At 31.9% G+C, this 20125-nt stretch overlaps 1 protein-coding gene across 1 annotated transcript in view; it reads right to left on the bottom strand.

The window, feature by feature from the left end:
• LOC142317453 (cAMP and cAMP-inhibited cGMP 3',5'-cyclic phosphodiesterase 10A-like) overlaps positions 1 to 20125 on the bottom strand; it is a 65026-nt gene that overhangs the window by 37770 nt on the left and 7131 nt on the right. Inside the window, exons 3-6 of the mRNA XM_075354019.1 lie at positions 8029 to 8138; positions 6429 to 6605; positions 1298 to 1434; positions 207 to 382 (exon numbers count right to left, since the gene is read on the bottom strand). Of these exons, the coding sequence (XP_075210134.1) occupies positions 207 to 382; positions 1298 to 1434; positions 6429 to 6605; positions 8029 to 8138 (600 nt within the window). The remainder of the gene's footprint in view (positions 1 to 206; positions 383 to 1297; positions 1435 to 6428; positions 6606 to 8028; positions 8139 to 20125) is intronic.

Genomic DNA, 20125 nt, shown 5'->3' with positions numbered 1-20125 from the left:
AAATATTGATTAAGTTGCTGGTACAATTCAAAATGAATTATTTAAATTAATAGGGGAGAAGAGAAGTTTCTGGTTGAATCTTGTAAAAGTATTATCTGGGTTGGTTGGGAAAATATTATGACAAAGTTCATTTGGTAATAGAGGGTTGTACAGAGAATGGAAACCAAAATGTGGGAAGAAAATTATTATATATATATAAACTTTACCTGTGACTGTGTTGTTGTCTGTAGTTGGTGCACATAATAAACTTCTGCATAACTCATTGTTTCCCTTTTCCATTCTTTCTAAATCTTTGAATTGCGGCTCATCAAATATGTTATTAATAATAAGAGGTTGTTTATACTTAATTGTATGCTTTAAAATGCCTGGTAATTTATCAAACCTTAAAAATAATTAAAAATATATTTGAATTTTGATCAGTCATCATCATCAGTTTAGTGTAAATATATTACTGTCTTAAATCGAGTTCAAGTAATTAGCAAAGTTTTGAAAAGTATGAAAATGACAAAGTATTAAAAATGTATCACGTTTTAAAATTTAACAATTGTCAAATTTGCACATTAAAATGAAAAATTCCTTCTCATTTATTAATGGAAGTAAAATAAGGTTTTCAGCTGATTCTGATCATAAAATGACATTGTGGATGTCACAAAGTTACATAAACATGGTCAATTCAACATCCATGCACTTTGAAAGAAGGTATTTTACTTAATAATACTTTTCTAGCATTTTTTATTTATTTTATTAAATATTATCTTTTATTAAACAATATACAAGAATTAAAAAATTCCAGCTCTCCTATGAACTGCTGTTTTTAGAGGATATGGGTAAACAGAGGTTATAATTTCAGTTGAAATTGAGTATACTTTGTTTAATTTTCATCCTCAGTATGCAACATAGTATATAATCTGTACGTTTCTGGGATCCTTACATAGTTCAGTCTTCTTAGTAGAAAAATATTTACAGTTAAGAAATTTTATCTTTTTAATTCAACAGCATCATTTAGCTGTCTAATTTAGAATATCTACCTTCCAAAGATGTTTAAAAATAGTCTTATTAATTCCATGGATATTAACAATTAACTTTGTTATGCTGGTTTATTTTTCCACTATTCTCTAAGGAAGTAGTGCTTCAGGTATAAGGTACCTTTTTAAAATAATTGTTGCCATAAACCTAAGGAATAAGGTTAAAGTTAGTTAATTCATTTTCACTCAGTTCACAAGTGCACTTTTAAGTTTATAACAAGAAATAAACATTATACATTAACTAGTCATACTATTTTAGAATGAATGATTACTTTAATGGTGTTGTTCTTCTTATAAATACATCAGCATCTTCTTTTGATTGGAAATAGTAATCAAATGCATTAGGTACTTTTGTGCTAAGAACATAAACAAAAGCTTTCTCTCCTTTAAGAATCTTCTTTGCATAATTCTTGTTGAATTTAAAGAAAACATAAAAACAGAAATAAATATCATTTAAAGTTGTTCAGTTTATTATTTATTTAACTATTAAGCTATTCACTTATGTATAGTTCAGTAAATGAATGTTTTCATGCAAACAAACATATATATTTCATGTTTTTATTTATATATTCATAGTAATTATACAAACAAGTAGTTATGAGCATATAATAAAGATATATCATAAGATTGAGAATTTTTTTTTTGGGTCTTCAGTCATTTGACTGGTTTGATGCAGCTCTCCAAGATTCCCTATCTAGTGCTAGTCATTTCATTTTGGTACACCCCCTACATCCTACATCCCTAACAATTTGTTTTAGATATTCCAAACGTTGCCTGCCTGCACAATTTTTTTCCTTTTACCTGACCCTTTAATACTAAAGCGACTATTCCAGGATGCCTTAATATGTGGCCTATAAGTCTGTCTCTTCTTTTAACTATATTTTTCCAAATGCTTCTTTCTTCATCTGTTTACCGCAACACCTCTTCATTTGTCACTTTATCCACCCATCTGATTTTTAACATTCTCCTATAGCACCACATTTCAAAAGCTTCTAATCGTTTCTTCTCAGGTACTCTGATCGTCCAAGTTTCATTTCCATATAAAGTGATGCTCCAAACAAATACTTTCAAAAATTTTTTCCTGACATTTAAATTAATTTTTGATGTAAACAAATTATATTTCTGACTGAAAGCTGTTCGGCATTTTATATCGCTCCTGCTTTGTCCATCTTTAGTAATTCTACTTCCCAAATAACAAAATTCTTCTACCTCCATAATCTTTTCTCTTCCTATTTTCACATTCAGTAGTCCATCTTCATTATCTCTACTACATTTCATTACTTTCGTTTTGTTCTTGTTTATTTTCATGTGGTAGTTCTTGCGTAGGACTTCATCCACACCGTTTATTGTCTCTTCTAAATCCTTTTTAATCTCAGCTAGAATTACTATATCATCAGCAAATTGTAGCAATTTATCTTTTCACCTTGTACTGTTACTCTGGATCTAAATTGTTCTTTAACATCATTAACTGCTAGTTCTATGTAAAGATTAAAAAGTAACGGGGATAGGGAACTTCCTTGTCAGACTCCCTTTCTTATAACAGCTGCTTTCTTATTTTCTTCAATTATTACTGTTGCTGTTTGGTTCCTGTAAATGTTAGCAATTGTTCTTCTATCTCTGTACTTGAACCCTAATTTTTTTTAAAATGCTGAACATTTTATTCCAGTCTACATTATCAAATGCCTTTTCCAGGTCTATAAATGCCAAGTACGTTGGTTTGTTTTTCTTTAATCTTAGTTCTACTATTAATCTCAGTGCTAAAATTGCTTCCCTTGTCCCTATAATTTTCTAGAAAATTATCAAATTGGTCTTCTCCTAACATTTCTTCCAATCACCTCTCAATTCTTCTGTACACAATTCTAGTTAAGAATTTTGATGCATGGCTAGTTAAGCTAATTGTTCTGTATTCTTCACATTTATCTGCTCCTGCTTTCTTTGGTATCATGACTAACACTCTTTTTGAAGTCTGATGGAACTTCTCCTTTTTCATAAATATTACACACCAGTTTGTATAAAGCTATCAATTGCTTCCTCACCTGCACTGCACACTAATTCTACAGGTATTCTGTCTACTACAGGAGCCTTTCTGCCATTCAAATCTTTTAATGCTCCATTCCTTTCCTCCGTATAACTCTTCAATAAATTCCACCCACCTATTGACTTTGCCTTTCGTATTATAAATCGGTGTACCATCATTGTTTTAACACATTATTCAATTTTAATTTATGTACCCCAAAATTTTCCTTAACTTTCCTGTATACTCCGTCTATTTTGCCAGTGTTCATTTCTCTTTCCACTTCTGAACATTTTTCTTTAATCCATTCTACTTTCACTAGTTTGCACTTCCTGTTTATAGTATTTCTTAATTGTCTATAGTTCCTTTTACGTTCTTCATCACTAGCATTCTTATATTTTCTACATTCATCCATCAGCTGCAATATACCAATGTACCAGAATCCAAACAGTCCAAAATCCGAATTTTCTTTTGGAATTTGGGCTTTTTTTGGACACTTTTGGTTCAGTTGATTGCAATTAAAAAAGGACACAACTAGATGTTGTGCACAACTAGATGTTACAACATTTTTAAATCCAAAATTTTAAAATCCTGCACCAAATCGTTTTTGAGTTATGGGAGATACATACATACATACATGTGTACGTACAGGCATTACACCAAAACTGGTCAAAATGGATTCAGGGATGGTCAGAATGGATAGTTCCATTGAAATCTGAAAACAGAAATTTTTTGTGGTCACAATACTTCCCTAATTTTGTACAAGGAAGTAAAAATTACTAGATAACAGCAATGTAAAATAATTAAAATGAACAACTAAAATGTGCATAAACAGCATACATGGGTGAAACACATTATAGGAGTAATCAAATGTGTTTATATAGTTGCACAGCCTTAAGAAATAACAAGGTATTCAATATTGTTCCCTAAAATATTATGGATGTTAGTCCCTAATTTAAATTTCTGATGCAATGCCGCATACCAGATACAGTCCACAAGTATGATATGTACCTTCAGATTGGCAGTCATAGTAAACACAAACAGGTGCATTGGTTTGAGTCATGAGATGTCTATGAGTGAATCTAGTGTACACTTTGCAAATAGTAACCCCCTCTTGACGGCTACTCCTGGATGAAGAACCGAACGGTGACACAGTGTCCTTAACTAGACAAAGTTTATTATCGATTGTAGCATGCTATTCACTTTGCCACTCATCGTGAACCACCCTATTGAAAAAATAGACAAGACTGTCAGAAACAATACAGTTAATGAAAGGAAGCTGCAAACAAGCATTTTTTGCCTCACTATCAATGCACTTATTGCCTGAAATTTCAATATGGCTGGGGATCCTGCAGAAGCTCACACTTATTATGCTGAGTGATTTCAGAAATAATGGACTACACATTTCACGGACAACAGGATGTTTAGAGTAGATGTCACTTGTAAGGCACTCACGGAATCTTAACAGACAAGTACATGTCAATATGTTGGGCTAATTATATCTAAGTCCTTATTAATGGTGTACAGTTCTGCGATGAAAACACTGATGCAACATGCATACACGATCAGCTTTGCAATGAGTAATGGATACAACTCTCAGCATGTGTAGCATTTTCAGACATTTTACCTTCAGCTATTTTAAATATTCAGCTATTTTAAATCAGTATTGGTCAAACCACAATCCTAGAAATCGTTTTCTCTGAGGAAAAGGTGAATCCAATTGTTTTACACCATGATTCTAAACTGGGTTATTGTGTTCTCAAGTAATCTCTCAGCAGTAGCTAAATTTCTACATGCAACATAAAATGAAAAATTATCTACAAATAATGAACACTTAACAAGTTTTTGCACACAGTTTGTTATACTATTTATGATTATGGCAAAAAAAGTAACACAATTCAATGAAATTGGGATAACTTTATACCCAATGTTTTAGAGTTGTGATGAATATCTGGGAATATCAGTAAATGCTTATTTTATGAATAATTTTAAATGGTAGACAAATTTACAAAAAATATGGGAGTTAGTAGACTGAATTCATTTTATAAATTAGTTAAGATACTCACTATCAAAAGAAAAGTTTTCGGCCAAATGTGGTACATATGTTAGGGACAAAATAAAAAATTAGAATTACAATATTTTAAATCCGCTGAGGATTACAAGAGACTAATTTAAATGATTTTCCAGGAGTGAAAAACTTATTGGATATGGTAGAAAAATGATCCTCTGAAGAAGTCTGGTCTGTAGCTTCTAGCAGAGATTGAATTTTTTAAACCTAAAACTTATCTCTTACATTTGATACATCCTATTCCGCATATAATTTGATGGTCTGAAATATTTAAAGTATTTTTCTTTCAGGTACTGGATATTATTCTGTTACTGCCAGAATCATTTTCATACATTGTATAAAACTCATTTTGTTTCTCAAAGAAATTTTTATAAAAATTGGTTGATGATTAATTTATAATTTAATGTTTTTTTCTTACTAAATCAGATTCAGTTAAAAGCTGCAGTATTTATGAGCAGTTATAGGATGACAAAATTTAGAAAAAGTAAACATTTTATTGTACATTTCTGATCTATAAAGACACGAACCTCCAAAATCATGATTTAATGAGAAATTCTATTTCATTAAAATTAAGTTCTTCTGTAAACAAAAAATTCCATTAAGTTTTGAAAATAAATATTATTTGAGTCTGATAAATAAACAAAGCTTTTTCTGAATTTTTACATTCTCAAAATTTGAGTACATAAAAAAAAATTTAGTCTATAAAATCTTAGTTTCAATTTCAGAAAATTGAAAAATAGTCTAAATATCTGAAAAAATATGATAAAATTGATTATTGTAAACCTCAAAAGTTGTACCTGTATGATAAAATAGTAAACATAATAATTATATAAAAAGCTTAAAAATTACACAGTCAGGAGGGAAGACACTAACTTTCAGAAAGTTAGTGTCAACTGGCTAAGATGATGTAAGTACAGAAAATTTTTTCCTATTTTACTCCTTCCTTTGTCAACATGTGTCATGTGATGGGATTTTTAATATTTCTGTTGAATCTGCATGCGTAAAGTTTTCATTAGATCAATTCTAATCAAAAATGGGTCAGAACTAAAGAGAAACTGCTTCAGATAAAAAAAAAAACCAGCATACTAGTAGAATATAGCATTATATACATACTAGTATTTATAACATTATATAATAATTCAGATTATTAGAGCAATTGATATTAGATTGATAGAGCAAACAGGAAAATACGATTTTTTGCACATTTGTCTGACTAAACTAAATTCATAATTATAGGTTTATGTTAAATAAAAACTTTCATTAAAGAATGGTTTGAAAAAAATTATACATTTTCCATAAAAACAAGTATTAATTCTTTTACCATGATTTGGGAAAGCACGTCATTAAGAATCATTTTAGGCTCAGAAAAATAATCATTGATGTAATGTAGTAATGTGTTGTTCAAATTTTGTTGTCTTCGAAGTCCTAAACGTAGTTGATTTTGATAGATTCCTGATCCAACCCATGAAGTCATTGAAACTGCTAGTTGAACGTCACTCTGCAAAAATATGATATTTTTACAAGGCAGAACTTTTTTTTTGTTTTTATTTTAAAAGTTATTGAACCATTCTATTTTTATAGAGATTGCAACATATCTATAAAATTAACAATTAAGAAACTTAATCAAAGTATCACAAATTTGTTCATAAATTAGAAGTGCTATGATTTAAAGTAAATCACACATGATCATAAGCAACATACTCTGAACCTGAGAAGGACACATCAATTTTCATGCATAGATGTATAGAGATTAAAGATTTTAACTTTCATGCGTTTCAGTAAATTGTTGCATTCAGTTCTTATAAACACCCAACATTGAAGAATCAATGTGTTTGCAGTAAGTAAAAAACATATCTGTAAACCGAAAATCAAACCATGGCACCTAGGAAGTTGTCAATAAAAAAAATTACTTTTTCCATACATATAAAACAATTCTCCCTTCCTTACATTACTTCTTCTCTTGTTAAAGTAGAGGTTTCAGAGATTTTTCAGCTGCTAGAATTTGATCTAATATGCTTTTTCTGGTATAGTCTGTAGGTCCTTTGTCTTATTATTAAATCTCTACTATTGATTTAAAACAATCTTCAGTGAGGTGCTATGACTTTTTTTGTAATTAATAAATACTTAGTAGTGAACAGTAAACAGAATATAAGCTGTATTGTTGTGAGGTTAATCTTTATTTTCTTGGATATCATGCATCAGTTTTTTTAAAAAATTTATATGGGTAATTTTGAGTTTTCTTAAATTCCAGTCTTGTCAGACCAACTCATGTAAGAAGAATATTTCACAGATGTATGGTTCTAAAGACTTTTTCATGTGTCTTATCTCATGTTGAGATAATTGTCACAAATCTGGTTTCATAATTTTTTGCAACCAGTTTGAGGGAACATCATGTACAGAGATAATTTATAAGTACTAGTAGATTGAAGGGAATGAAATTTTCACATTGGTTGCAGGGACTCATGTTAGTAATAAGACATAAATGACTATCACTCCAATAATCAAGCACTTAATTTAATAGCTAAATAGACTGAATTAAAAAATACCTACATTTAAAAAAAAAAAAGAAAAAAGATAACGGAGGGAAACTCGGCAAACTAACTTAATAGACTATGTAAGAATTAAGCAAATAATTATAGAGGTTTGATTTAGCCTGAAAAAGGTAGACATGTAAAGAGAATTATAGTTTGGATTTAATATTACAAACTAGCAGCAACAAAGTTCTGATAGAAAATAAAACCTAGCCATGAAGAAAGAATGATCTTAATATGTCACTACTTTATTAAAAAAGTAAAAATTGTCTTACATGGGTAACATGGCCTTGATGTAATATAAAATTAGTTTATAGTTAATTACTTTACTAGGGCTACATTTACTGGGATTAGATATTAAGTAAACTGAAGTTGCTATTTTAAAATTACCTTTTCATAATCACCTTTGTTTTCATGTTTGTGAAACTCAAATATTGCAATTACTTCATTATCAGGTGTTGTAATGGGAGCACAAATAATATGTTTAACAGCAGGACAAGCTGGAAATTAAAATAAAAGCTTAAATATGAAAAAAAAAAAATATTATCTTTATTACCTGCATGAATATTTTAGGATTATTTTAAGTACCAAATACATTCTGTTTTATTGCGGATTTTCCAATTCATGTTTAATAATATTGTGTAGTTATAGTGTAACGGTCATATATTGCATAGTATACAATATAAGAGTCATTTTGTAAATAATACACATTCCGGTAGCACTGTAAAGTTGGTTGTCCTACTCCAGTGAAATGTATTGAATTATAGAGTTGAAGCTCTAATTTATGCTATTTTAAATTCATGAGTGTTTGAAGTAGTGTAAACAGGAGTCTTAGGTACCTGTAGACACCTAAGGTACCTAAAGCTAAAAAACAAAGATCTTACATCAAGACTGAAATGTTACGTAATAAAAATTCTCAGTGCTTTGTGTAAAGTTCTTTACATACAGACTATAAATCATCAGGCTACTTTTTTCAAGAAGCCAGAATTGCTGAATGGATGAGTGAACTGTGTAACTTTTGTTGGAATTTCTTGAAGAAGATTGTTGACAACATATAAAAAGATATCATACACTACTGGGATTCCAGCAGAATCAGAATTCTGTACCTTAAGAAGTGATTCATAGAAAATTAAACTTTGGCCTAATATGCTCTTCATTTTGCTAAATGCCAAACAGCAGAATCACCTGATGAAGGTCAATCCTCCCAGCATTTTGCAAACACCAAAATATTTTGGTGATTGCAATCAAAGATCAAAGAAATGATCTATCCTCATGGTTATGATGAAGACTTGCTCAGATATGGGCCATTTTTGTATGCAAGGTAAACATACACTTGAGGAAGGTTGCAACCAATCTGCTGAGTAAGTAAGGGAGAGTGTTACCATAGAGCTCAGATCTGGGTCCACCAGGCTTTGACTGGTTCTGCAAGTTAAAAGAGCTTGCGAGAGGGCAGCTACTTTCCTTCCTGTAAGAGTTTTCTCTATTGGTCGCTTAGATATCTAAAGTATAAATAAAAGTAATGACCTCATTGAAATATAAATCTTCCAAAGTGTTGGGAAGCAGTCATTAAGAAGCAGGAAGACCACATAGAAGGACTGTAAAGAGATACTGCCTAAAAATAAGTCATGTTAAAAAATAAATTAAAAGAATACAAAAATAATAATATTATTAAAAATAAATGACCATTGTCTAGTCCTGCCAGAATGTATTTTTGTTTGTTTTTAACTTAATTTTGTCCATAGTTGGATATTCTTACTAGCAAACATTCCATGATGATTCTTCTTGTGAGAAATCAGATACTTTTGTATTGCTAAATTCTTTGATGTTTCATAGATAATTAGATGATCGATTTTCCTCATTTACAGATTTGTTAAACCAATGACGATGGCTGTTAACTAGAAGTTCAGCTTTTACGTTTCTGACATTGGATTTAAGGTTTTGCAGGAAAGGTTAAGGTAGCATGAGCCTTTTAGGGTTTTTGAGTAAACTGTATTCATTAATTGTGACGTTCACAATCAGAATTTCTGTTTTTATAGTTCTTCTTCAGTTCATCTATTCCACATATAAGCTGATGTTTTATCTTTTATTTTAGAAAAGCAATTAACATAACAATAAGTTATGAAAATCCTATCAATTATAATTAAAGCATATCCAACTCTTTTATTTGTTCTTGCGGTCTTGCCAGAGGATCTATTACTGCAACTAGGACAATTACTGGATGAGCTTATTATTTATACAAAATAAATTAAATTTAATTAATACAAAATAAATGTTCACATGGTGAGTCATTGAGATCAATTTAAAATTTTTTATTCATTATCTATTACTTGTCAAGGTTCAGCAGTTGCACCAAGGTGTCTTAACATGTGTTGGTACTGCTGCTAGTACAGTGGACAGGGTTCCGTGATGGGACTTCATAGACTGGCAAGTCACTTTTGTTGTAAATTTTGTATGTTTAGTTTCCACATTTTATAAACATTATTGTTTATTACTCATTATTTTTTAACGATTATTATAAACAGTATTATTTGATATGCCCAAAAGATACTTCAGGATCACGGCCACAAAATATTAAAATTGCCATCTTACCATCCCCTAATCTCAACTTGATTGAAATTATTTGAGAAGAAAGTTAGGTTGCAGAAGATGATGTGTCACGTTGGCAAAATGTACTAAAATAAATAGCTGTGAAAAAATTTCAGTATGCCAACTCAACACTGGAAGTAGTGATTTGAACAACCATAAAAATAAAACAAATTTATTTATTTATTTATTCATACCATTAGTTTTATAATAGTTAACAGTCATAGCGTAGCTGTGATAGTAACGGCGATGAAATAGTCATCATAGTATCAGTACAGATTACATGGGTGGAGTAGAGGAGCTAAATTAAAAAAGTATCCTTTCTTTGTAATTTTTTTTTACTAAACTAAACCGATTAAAATATTAAAATCTAAAAATAAATAAATGAAATTCGAAAGAAATTAAATGAAATATTTTTAATAATTGGAAGTAATACAGGCACGTTCGCCAGTTTCTCTGCAAGTCGTAGTCGTGTAACCCACCGGGTTGGTCTAGTGGTGAACGCGTCTTTCCAAATCAGTTGATTTGGAAAGCCGGGAGTTCCAGCGTTCAAGTCCTAGTAAAAATCAGTTATTTTTATATGGATTTGAACACTAGATCGTGGATACCGGTGTTCTTTGGTGGTTAGGTTTCAATTAACCACATATTTCAGGAATGGTCCAACTGAGACTGTACAAGACTACACTTCGTTTACACTCACATATATCATCCTCATTCATCCTCTGAAGTAATATCTGAACGGTAATTACCGGAGGCTAAACAGGAAAAAGAAGAAGGCGTTCTCGCGTGCGTGATTGCTTGTTTACATTGATATTCTTCGTGCCTCCCCATCAATCCATTATTTTATCTGCATTTTTTGCGTCAACTGAGCCTTCTTAACTTTGATAAGCAATGCATAAATGATTGTCTCAACAAATAAAACAGATAACAGCGAATATTATCCTACTTATAGATCAACCGCTGTAATTACTGCAAGTAGATTAATAAATAAAAATAAACTAAGTTAAACAAGTTCACTAAACTAACTTCACTTCAAAAAAGTTTAAGTGAAGAGGTTTATTATTAATTATTATTATCGGTCGATAACTATCGTCTGATTTCGGTCATTAATGTTGTTGCGAAAGTGTTTGAAAGAATAGTTTACCGGCATCTTTACACATCGGTGGAGAAGATGGTCCGCCCTTATCAGCACATTTTCAGCGAACGTAAATCCACTATAACTAATCTTAACGATATGCTACTGTTCACTACTCTTGAAGTTGAATCTCGTAAACAGGTTGATGTTTATTTTGACTTTCGTAAGGCGTTCGACACCGAGCCTCATGATCTACTTCTGTCGTTGAAGTGGGGAGTAGTTGCGGAGCTATATCACTAACAGACCTTTTTTCATGAAAGTGTTCAGTAGGGTATGTGGTGAATTCAAGACCGTTTCTGGGATACCTCAGGGATCCAACCTTGGCCCTTTGTTATTTTTTTTATTTATAAATGATATTGGACTGGATATTTTTTCTATGGCCCTATTGTATGCTGACGGCCTTAAAATTTTGGCTAAACGCTATTCTGATCTTGAGTTTCTGCAGTTGAGGTTTTGTAGTCTAATATTAATAAAATTCATAAACGGTCAGTTGATAACAGAATGCGCTTAATTTTGTAAAGACGGCTCTTATAACTTATTTTAGGAAAATCCCTTGTGACGAGGTATGCTTGATTGATGAAGCATCAAGTATGATTGAATGATCAGCACGTAATACAACGTGTTGAAGATATTTCTGATCTTGGGGTTTACTTTGACTAAATTTTAATTAATTAATTTATCTATTTAATTTATTAATTAATTAATTGCTTCAGTTGATTTTCAGTGAGCATATAAGTAGGATAGTTTCCAAATCCAGAAGGAAGGTTGGTTTGCTTCTTTGGGTTAGTCAGCATTTCCAGTATGCAAATACAATCTTGCACCAATATAAAATTATGGTTAGACCCACTCTTGAATATTGTGCTGTCATCTGGAATTCTGTTGGGACTATACGTGTTATAGTATAGAAGTAATGCAGAAGCGACTATTCTATATGCTGCGTCTTCGTTACAATATATTTCTTCTTTTGAAAGATATCAGGAGGAGTTTTTAGAAGATACAGTCACTCAAGGTCAGGTGCACTATACAAGAGCTTGTCTTTGCCCATAAAATGGTTAATGGAGTTATTGAATGCAATTTAAGAAACATAACCATATGTTTTCCTTTTATTCGCTCTGATAAGCACTGCCTGTTTAAATTTTATAATAGTAGACTGATGATACCTTTAGCTAGGTGTATTAGCAGGCTAAACGAGTATGGTTGTGCGGTAGATGTATATCGCGTACCCTGCGATATAATAAGTTTATTGGGGTAGGATTTCTTGCTGTTGTGCCTCGTTAGGTTAATATTTTGTTTTTTTGTATTGTTATTTTTGTGTATTTATTTAATGTATTATTTTTGACGTTCCCCTGGTTATGTTTGACGTTCCCTGATATGACTGTGCATATACGAAGGATTTATTTATTGTTCTATGCACTATCTTTGCATTAGAATAGGTCATTCAGCTTCACTATTAGATATGGTTTTTTGAGAGAGGTTGGGATGGGTGTAAGAGGAGATGTGGAGGCAATCTAAATAAAAAAAAAAAAATATTATCGCTTCTCGGCCTCTGATCACGTAGATTTATAGTGATTTACCGAGAAGTGCTTGATATTATTTCTACTCTTGAAGTTATTTCTTCACATCTTCGCGTAGTTTGTTTTTTTCAGGCGTTTCCTCTAGGTTTTCTTAAGCCATTTTCCATCTGCTGTTGGTGTGTCCTACCTCCACATTGAGCTGTGCTGTAGACTGAGATTTTTCGGTCTGCTGACTCAGCCGGTTGGGCCCGGGGAACGGTCAGATTTTTGCTGGTGGAACTAGCTGATTAGCGTTTTGCCCAGCCCGGCTAAAAGACCAACGTTTCTGCGGGTTTGACCATTTCATACCATTACTTTTTCTGAAATTCCATCTTTCGGCAGGATTTGTTCTTTCCTTTTTCAGTGGATTTAGATCGTCCCCTTTGGTTCTTGCCTGTAACATCTTCTCTTTTTGAGGTAGGTCGTGAGGTCAAACCTTTCTAGATTTGAGGCAGTTAGGGAACCGATCCCTTTTTCTACTGGCCTTTGGCTAAAGGCATTCAGTCTTTTTTTTTTTTCAGATAATAAGTCAGACTGATAACACTGATACCACAGTGTTTTTAACTTGACGTCCACTGTGTTTAATTTTTAATTTAGGCTAGATTAGGTTTGGTAATTTTTGACAGGATGTCTCCGAGGCTTTGAAATGTCCAAAATGCGAGAAGGGAATCTCGGACGGCAGAATCGTCTCTCTTGCAAGATGTGTGAAGAGGTATATCATGCTTCTTGCGTTGGAGTGAAGAACTTAGATGCCTCTTTGACGGCGAGGATAACTCGAGGTACACTGTGATACTTGCTCAAAGAAGCAAAAAGCTGATGATACCCTTATATAGGGAAAAATGGCAGTGCGAAATTCATCGTCGATAAAGAATAGGACCAACATAACGAAGGGAAAGTCCAACGATGACGTAAAGTTCAAAATAATGATGAAATGTAACTGCGACGAAATATTACTTTTGCTAGTGGGTATTAAAGAAAAATTTAACTATAAGATCGGACAATTGGTGAGTACTACTGAATAAAGACTGTTATTGAGAATGTTCAAGAGGACAATAAGATTCTAAGGGACCAGGTGGCTGAACTGTTGAAGACTAGCACAACTGTCATGGAAAACAATTTGAAAGTGGTGGAGCCTGCTTCATGCAGTGCTGGGCGAGCAGGAAAACGTAAACCCAAGCGCAAAAATTATCACGCTTTGACCTAGGTGAAGAGATTGAACAAAATGATTCTGAAGGTGGAATTACAGAAATCCCATCCACTCTGAAGTTGAAAATGAAGTAGAAGATATCAATGATGACTGGTTGATGTTCTGCCTGTCTTTGGGTTCAGCGCTCTCTATTGCGAGCGGCTGGCAAGTTACACACTCGGTAAGATGCGGTCGAAGTGTACGCATCATATGGACTTTGTGTGATAGACATGAGTATTAGCTTGATTATTCCCTCTTGCGGGTCATAAATAGTTATATTTCATTATTTGTTTACAATTTACTTACAGACGATTTATATTATCACATATGTTAATTTACGATTCTATGTTCAGATGTTTTTATAATAAGTATTTCAATTAGTTTACAGTAATAAATGTATGCCTTTCACGCATTCAGTGATTTAATTCAGACACCTAATACAGTCCACCTTTAGAGTAATTACCTTGCGTTTCCAATGACAATAAATTGGTTTCTCAAACCACAGCTTGGACCAAGGTGGTCGGCCGAAAAGCCAGAAATAAAGCACCCATGAAGTCGCAGGATCAGTCGACTTAAGCGAAAAATAATAATAATAACAAAAACGTTACTATTGGAAAGAGGGCTGAAAATATGCATTTGGTGAGGCCACGTAAGAGAGCCTTTTTTGTCACAAGATTTGAGGAAAATATCAAAAGTGAGGAGGTTAAAAACCTGATTAAGGCAGCAGCTAAAATTGATGTGAATATTTTAAATCAATGATAGAGGCAATATCCAACCTAAAATGCCGAGTAGTTATGATAGGTGATTTTAATATCCTAATGTAGACTGGAAGCTAGCTATGGTACACCCCAACACTGTTGCGTTCTACGTCCAAAAGAAGTCGTTGATGATATTTGATTTTATGGATGACCTGAACCTGCGCCAGTAAAACAATGTTGAACCAAAAAGAGAAAAATCGATACTTGATTTAGTTCTTTCCAACTTTGTAGTAAATGTTGATTTGGAAGACTGTGCGCTTGTAGAAGTTGATGCTCCGCATGATCCACTCGTGGTCACTGTAGAATTCGAAGAAGCTGTGACCGATTATGTAAGAGAAGCCCCCTGGATTATAGAAAAGGCGATTTTTATGAACTTTACCAGACTGTTAAGTATGCTGACTGGACAGTGATCTATGATGTGGAATCTGTGGACAAGGCTGTAGTTGGGTTTTCTGAGATGCTTGGTAGTATTTTAGAGAACATTCCCAAAAAGAGACCGTGATCGAGTAAATATATTCATTGGTTTTCTGTAGACTTGTTACACTGTTTGAAGAACAAGAAGGCTGTCCATAAGAAATATAACAGAAGAAATTTGTAGAGGATTATGCGGTCTTTGTGAAGTTGAGAAAGAAGGCAAAAATTTTACTGAACAGATACCTTCAGAGACGGGCTGACAGAACTGAAGATGAAATTAAGATGAAGCCTGCTAACTTATTTAAATAGTCAACTCTTATTTAAAAGAACCTAAATGTGTTCAGCCTATTAAAACCGAACATGGGATAATAATCGATACGGAAGAAATAGGTACAGAGTTTGGTAAATTCTTTCTTTCAGTTTATCAAGCAGAGAATTTGAATGCCGATATAGAAAATTTTATGCTGCAGGGGGATATTGAGATTCCACAAGTTAATGTGGAAGATGTAGTGAAGGCCACTGGTGAATTAAGGTCTCATGCTGCTGTCGGTTATGATGATATTCTACCTTACATATTTAAAGGTTTATGTGAGTTGATTGCTCCAGTTCTCATTCACATATGTAACTTGAGTTTCAGAGATGAAATTTTCACATAATGTTGGAAACTCGCTGTAGTTTCTCCTGTTCCTGAGGACAATTTACACAATGTAAGCAATTACGGACCAGTATCGGTGCTGTGTATCGCGTTTAAACATTTTGAGAAGATTATCCACAAGCATCTATATAGTATACTCAGGGGAAGTGTCGATAGTAGACAACTTGGATTTATGAAGAAAATGCCAAGTACTTCTAAATTAAATCAACTGCTTTCTTTTGTTGCCCATGCAGTGAAGCATGGAAAACAAGCGGATACAGTTTAATTTGACTTTCGTAAGGCCTTCGATTCAGTTCCACATAGCATCCTTGTATGGAAACTTTCTGTAATTGGTATTGCTTGAAGGATGTTTAAGTGGGTAAGGTCTTACTTGAATGGGAGTAAGTTCAAAGTTAAGGTGGCTGGGGAGTTATCAGATGAATATGATGTTACCTCTGGTGTCCCACAGGTATCAGTTTCGGACTGTTGGTTTCTATACTATTTATTAACGATGTAACTATTATATTAAGACGAATATATTGATGTTTGCCAATGACATTAAGCTGTATGGCAATATGAATAATGTTGCAGAGTCAAAGATATTGCAACAGGATATTGACTAGATAAATGAATGGTCAATTGTCAATAGAATGCCATTGAACCTCGATAAAACAATCATAGTAACATTTTCATGAAAGAAAATGACTGTACATTTTGGCTATAATGTAGCTGGTGATAACATCAGGAGAGAGGCAGCATACGTGACCTAGGAGTGCTTTTTGATTCAAAAGTGTTGTTTAGTGGTCACGTCGATTGTATTGTTTCAAAGGCCAGAAGGAATTTGGGATTGCTTCTATGTGTTGGAAGAATATTTCATATAGCAGATACAATATTAAGGCTGTATTAAATTATTATTAGACCCATACTCTAGTATTGTTCAATGATATGGAATTACAATCGGGACTATACTAGTGATAAGGTAGAATCGGTCAAGAAAAGGTTGTTATCAGCCTTGTGCTATCGAGGTTTGTACAATGTGCATGAAGTCTGTCATATGAGAATGATTGTCAGGGTTTGAACATCTTAATCCTGGAAAAGAGAACAGCGGTGTATTGTATGATGTTTGTACATAAGGCTCTTAATAGACAAACTGATATTGACATATCGGAAATAGGAATTCGAGTCCCAAATGTGAATCTGAGAAGAAGTGACTGGTTTGTTCACAAAGACACTGATAGATTGAGTCCACTAGATAGATGTGTTCAAGTTTTGAATGACTTATGCAGGGGGAAATGATGTCAATGTATTTGGTTCAAGACCTAATGAGTTTAGGAAGATTATGCTTGAAGAAATGCATCGAAATTGAAGAATGAAGTTACATGGATAACTGGATAAGCAGCAACATAGTGTAGCAAGTTTACTTTTGACAGGCTACAGCATCGTTGGTTATAGGTTTTATTAATAGGGTTTTAGATAAATTAGATTTATTGCTAAATCTTTCTTCTGAGAAGTTCTAATTTTTCAAGTGTAGTACACTTTCTGTAATTGACGAATTGATTGATTGAATTTCTGTAATTTTTATCTTACTGCACTTGCTTCCACACTAGAGTTGGTCATTATTGCTTCCCTGTTTAGAGTGGGACTCTTTAAAAATAATTTTTTTTTTTTGAGGTCTTAGGGGGCATAGACTAACTTTGGTCATTAGCCCTTTTACTCCAAAAAAAGAAAAAAAGAACAGTTCTTTCACACTTTGACATTAAAAAACTGAAGATTATTAAAATCATTCTTGTTATTCAATCATTCTTGATTTCTAAACATATCACATTTGTTTACCACCTAGGATTTTCTTTCGTCCATCCTTTCTTACATCTTTTTTCCATCCTCTTTATGGCCTCTTCTTTCATTTTTTGAAGTCTGTTAAAAATAGTTAAGTATCTAATTTGGAAATCTTATATGACAATTTCTTTACACATAAAATGCTGAATGTCTCATAAACCATACGAATAAGTTGAAATGGTTCAAAAACCATTTCTTGAAGTGTTAAGTAAAACATACATGTGCGGACAATCACTCAGTATCTTTCTTTGGGATATTTCATCTGTTGAGGAGAGGTTTTCTATGGTGATATACTAGGATCAATTGCCTAATTTTCCATTAATTTTCATTAATGGAATTTTCATTAAACCAGTAAATTTTGATTGTACAAGACTACACTTCATTTACATTCATCCTCATTGTGCTCTGAAGTAATACCTTACGTGTTTTGGAGACTAAACAGAAAAAGAAAAAAGAAAACAGTCAATTATGAGAGAATACATTTGTAGATGCATATTGTCAGGCTTAATTTTATCAAAGATGCTGATATCTTGCAGAAATCTTTCACTAGCTGATATTTGCTAATGAAGCACTTCTGAACCTATGTTTATATGAACATTCTTCTTTATTTTCACCCGTAGAATATGTCTTTGTTAATCACTCTATATAATATGTGCTGCATTCATTATAAACCCACTGAAAGTAATTCTTAAAAATTTTTTCATAATCAAGAAATTAGAAATAAAATTAATTTGCAGTATCAAATTCACATTTTTTTTGATTGAAAAAAAAAATTATAGTTGCATGAAATTATATATCAGTGCTATTCAAGAGCTGTGGAATATGAAGTTATATAATTTACTGTAAGTTAGTTTCATAAAAATAATATTTTCTAGAATTAACACACTTTTGAGCAACCGTTTGGGTGTGGTATTAAGTAAATTATAAAAAAAATCATGCAAATCATCTTCTCTCAGAAGCAGAACTGAAAAGTATAATAAAACAAAAATTTTAAATTACACAAAAACTTTGTAATTTTTCCTTAATATTGTTAAATGTCAATTTGAATTAGCACCCTCTTTTTAGCCGCCTTTGGAGGCTTGATCTTTGATTTAATTTTATTTTACTAGTCTCAGGCTTTACTGTAAATGAAGTTATTCTATTTTTGACTAACTTGTCTTAAAATATAAAAGTTAGTTTGCTTGTTTTTTTTTTACATAGAGTTAAATTAAAACAAATTCTACTGACATCTCAACAGTATAACAGCGTATATTTTTAAAATGAATTCATTACCATCTGTCCAACCAATTCCACCAGGATATTTTTCATTTTTTATTATATTTCGGCACCAGATAAATTTTTTTTTATATGCACAGTAACAGGCAACTGTGCTATTTTTACCTAAGAGAAAGTTAATTGCAGTAATAAAAAAATACTTAATGTTGTTCATGTAAATAATACAATCTAAATAAATACTTAAAATAATACTAAATAAATACGAATAAATAGTACTTCTAGATCCCTTATTAAGCTTTTAACAACTAATTCTGTGAGAATAATAGTTAGGATTTAAGGAGTAAATATTGAAGAGCCTTATTTGCATGGGTGAATGAATATTAGCCCAAAAACAGAAAATTTGTTTAAAAATGGATAAAAAATAGTATTATATGACATGGCATTTTAAAGAAAATATGATTTAAGCTATATACAAAGCAGAATAATCAGTAGGCGATTACTTCTTAAAGAATTTATAGGTAGTATTGATTTGTGTATGTATGTACATAGCTTATTGTGAATTGCTTAAGTTGATAGTGGGTGAAAATAATTCTACAATTGCAGTGAAATAATACTTTGTCTAATTTTCCCTATTTTATGTTAAGATAATTCAATAATGGCAGAAGAATATATTTTTCTATGGTGATATATTAGGATAAATTGCATTGTGTAATTTTCATTAAACCAGTCAGTTATGACTGTACAAGACTACACTTCATTTACACCTCATACATATCATCCTCATTCATCCTCTGAAGTAATACCTTGTGTTTTCGGAGGCTAAACAGAAAAAGAAAAAAGAACTAAGTCAATTATGAGAGATTACATTTTATAGATGCATACTGTTATTTTAACTGTGCTTTGAAAAGGACAATTTTCTTTCTACAAAGTAAAAAAAAACGTCATTTTACAAAACTTTCTCATTGTGAAATTATATCATAACAAAATTGGAATATTTAAATTGTGTTTAAATAATTTTAAGGAAAAAAAATTATAAATGAAAATTAACAAAAAAAAATCGTTATTAATTATTATTTATATTAACAAATTACAAACAAGACTATTCATTAATTTCTTATTCTAATGTAATAGATAAAATCCATTACTTTCTTAAAGTAATGGAAAGTAACATAG

Source organism: Lycorma delicatula, chromosome 1 (assembly GCF_047948215.1).
Source record: "Lycorma delicatula isolate Av1 chromosome 1, ASM4794821v1, whole genome shotgun sequence".
Taxonomy (NCBI): domain Eukaryota; kingdom Metazoa; phylum Arthropoda; class Insecta; order Hemiptera; family Fulgoridae; genus Lycorma; species Lycorma delicatula.
This window is presented reverse-complemented; position numbering and strand designations above follow the sequence as displayed.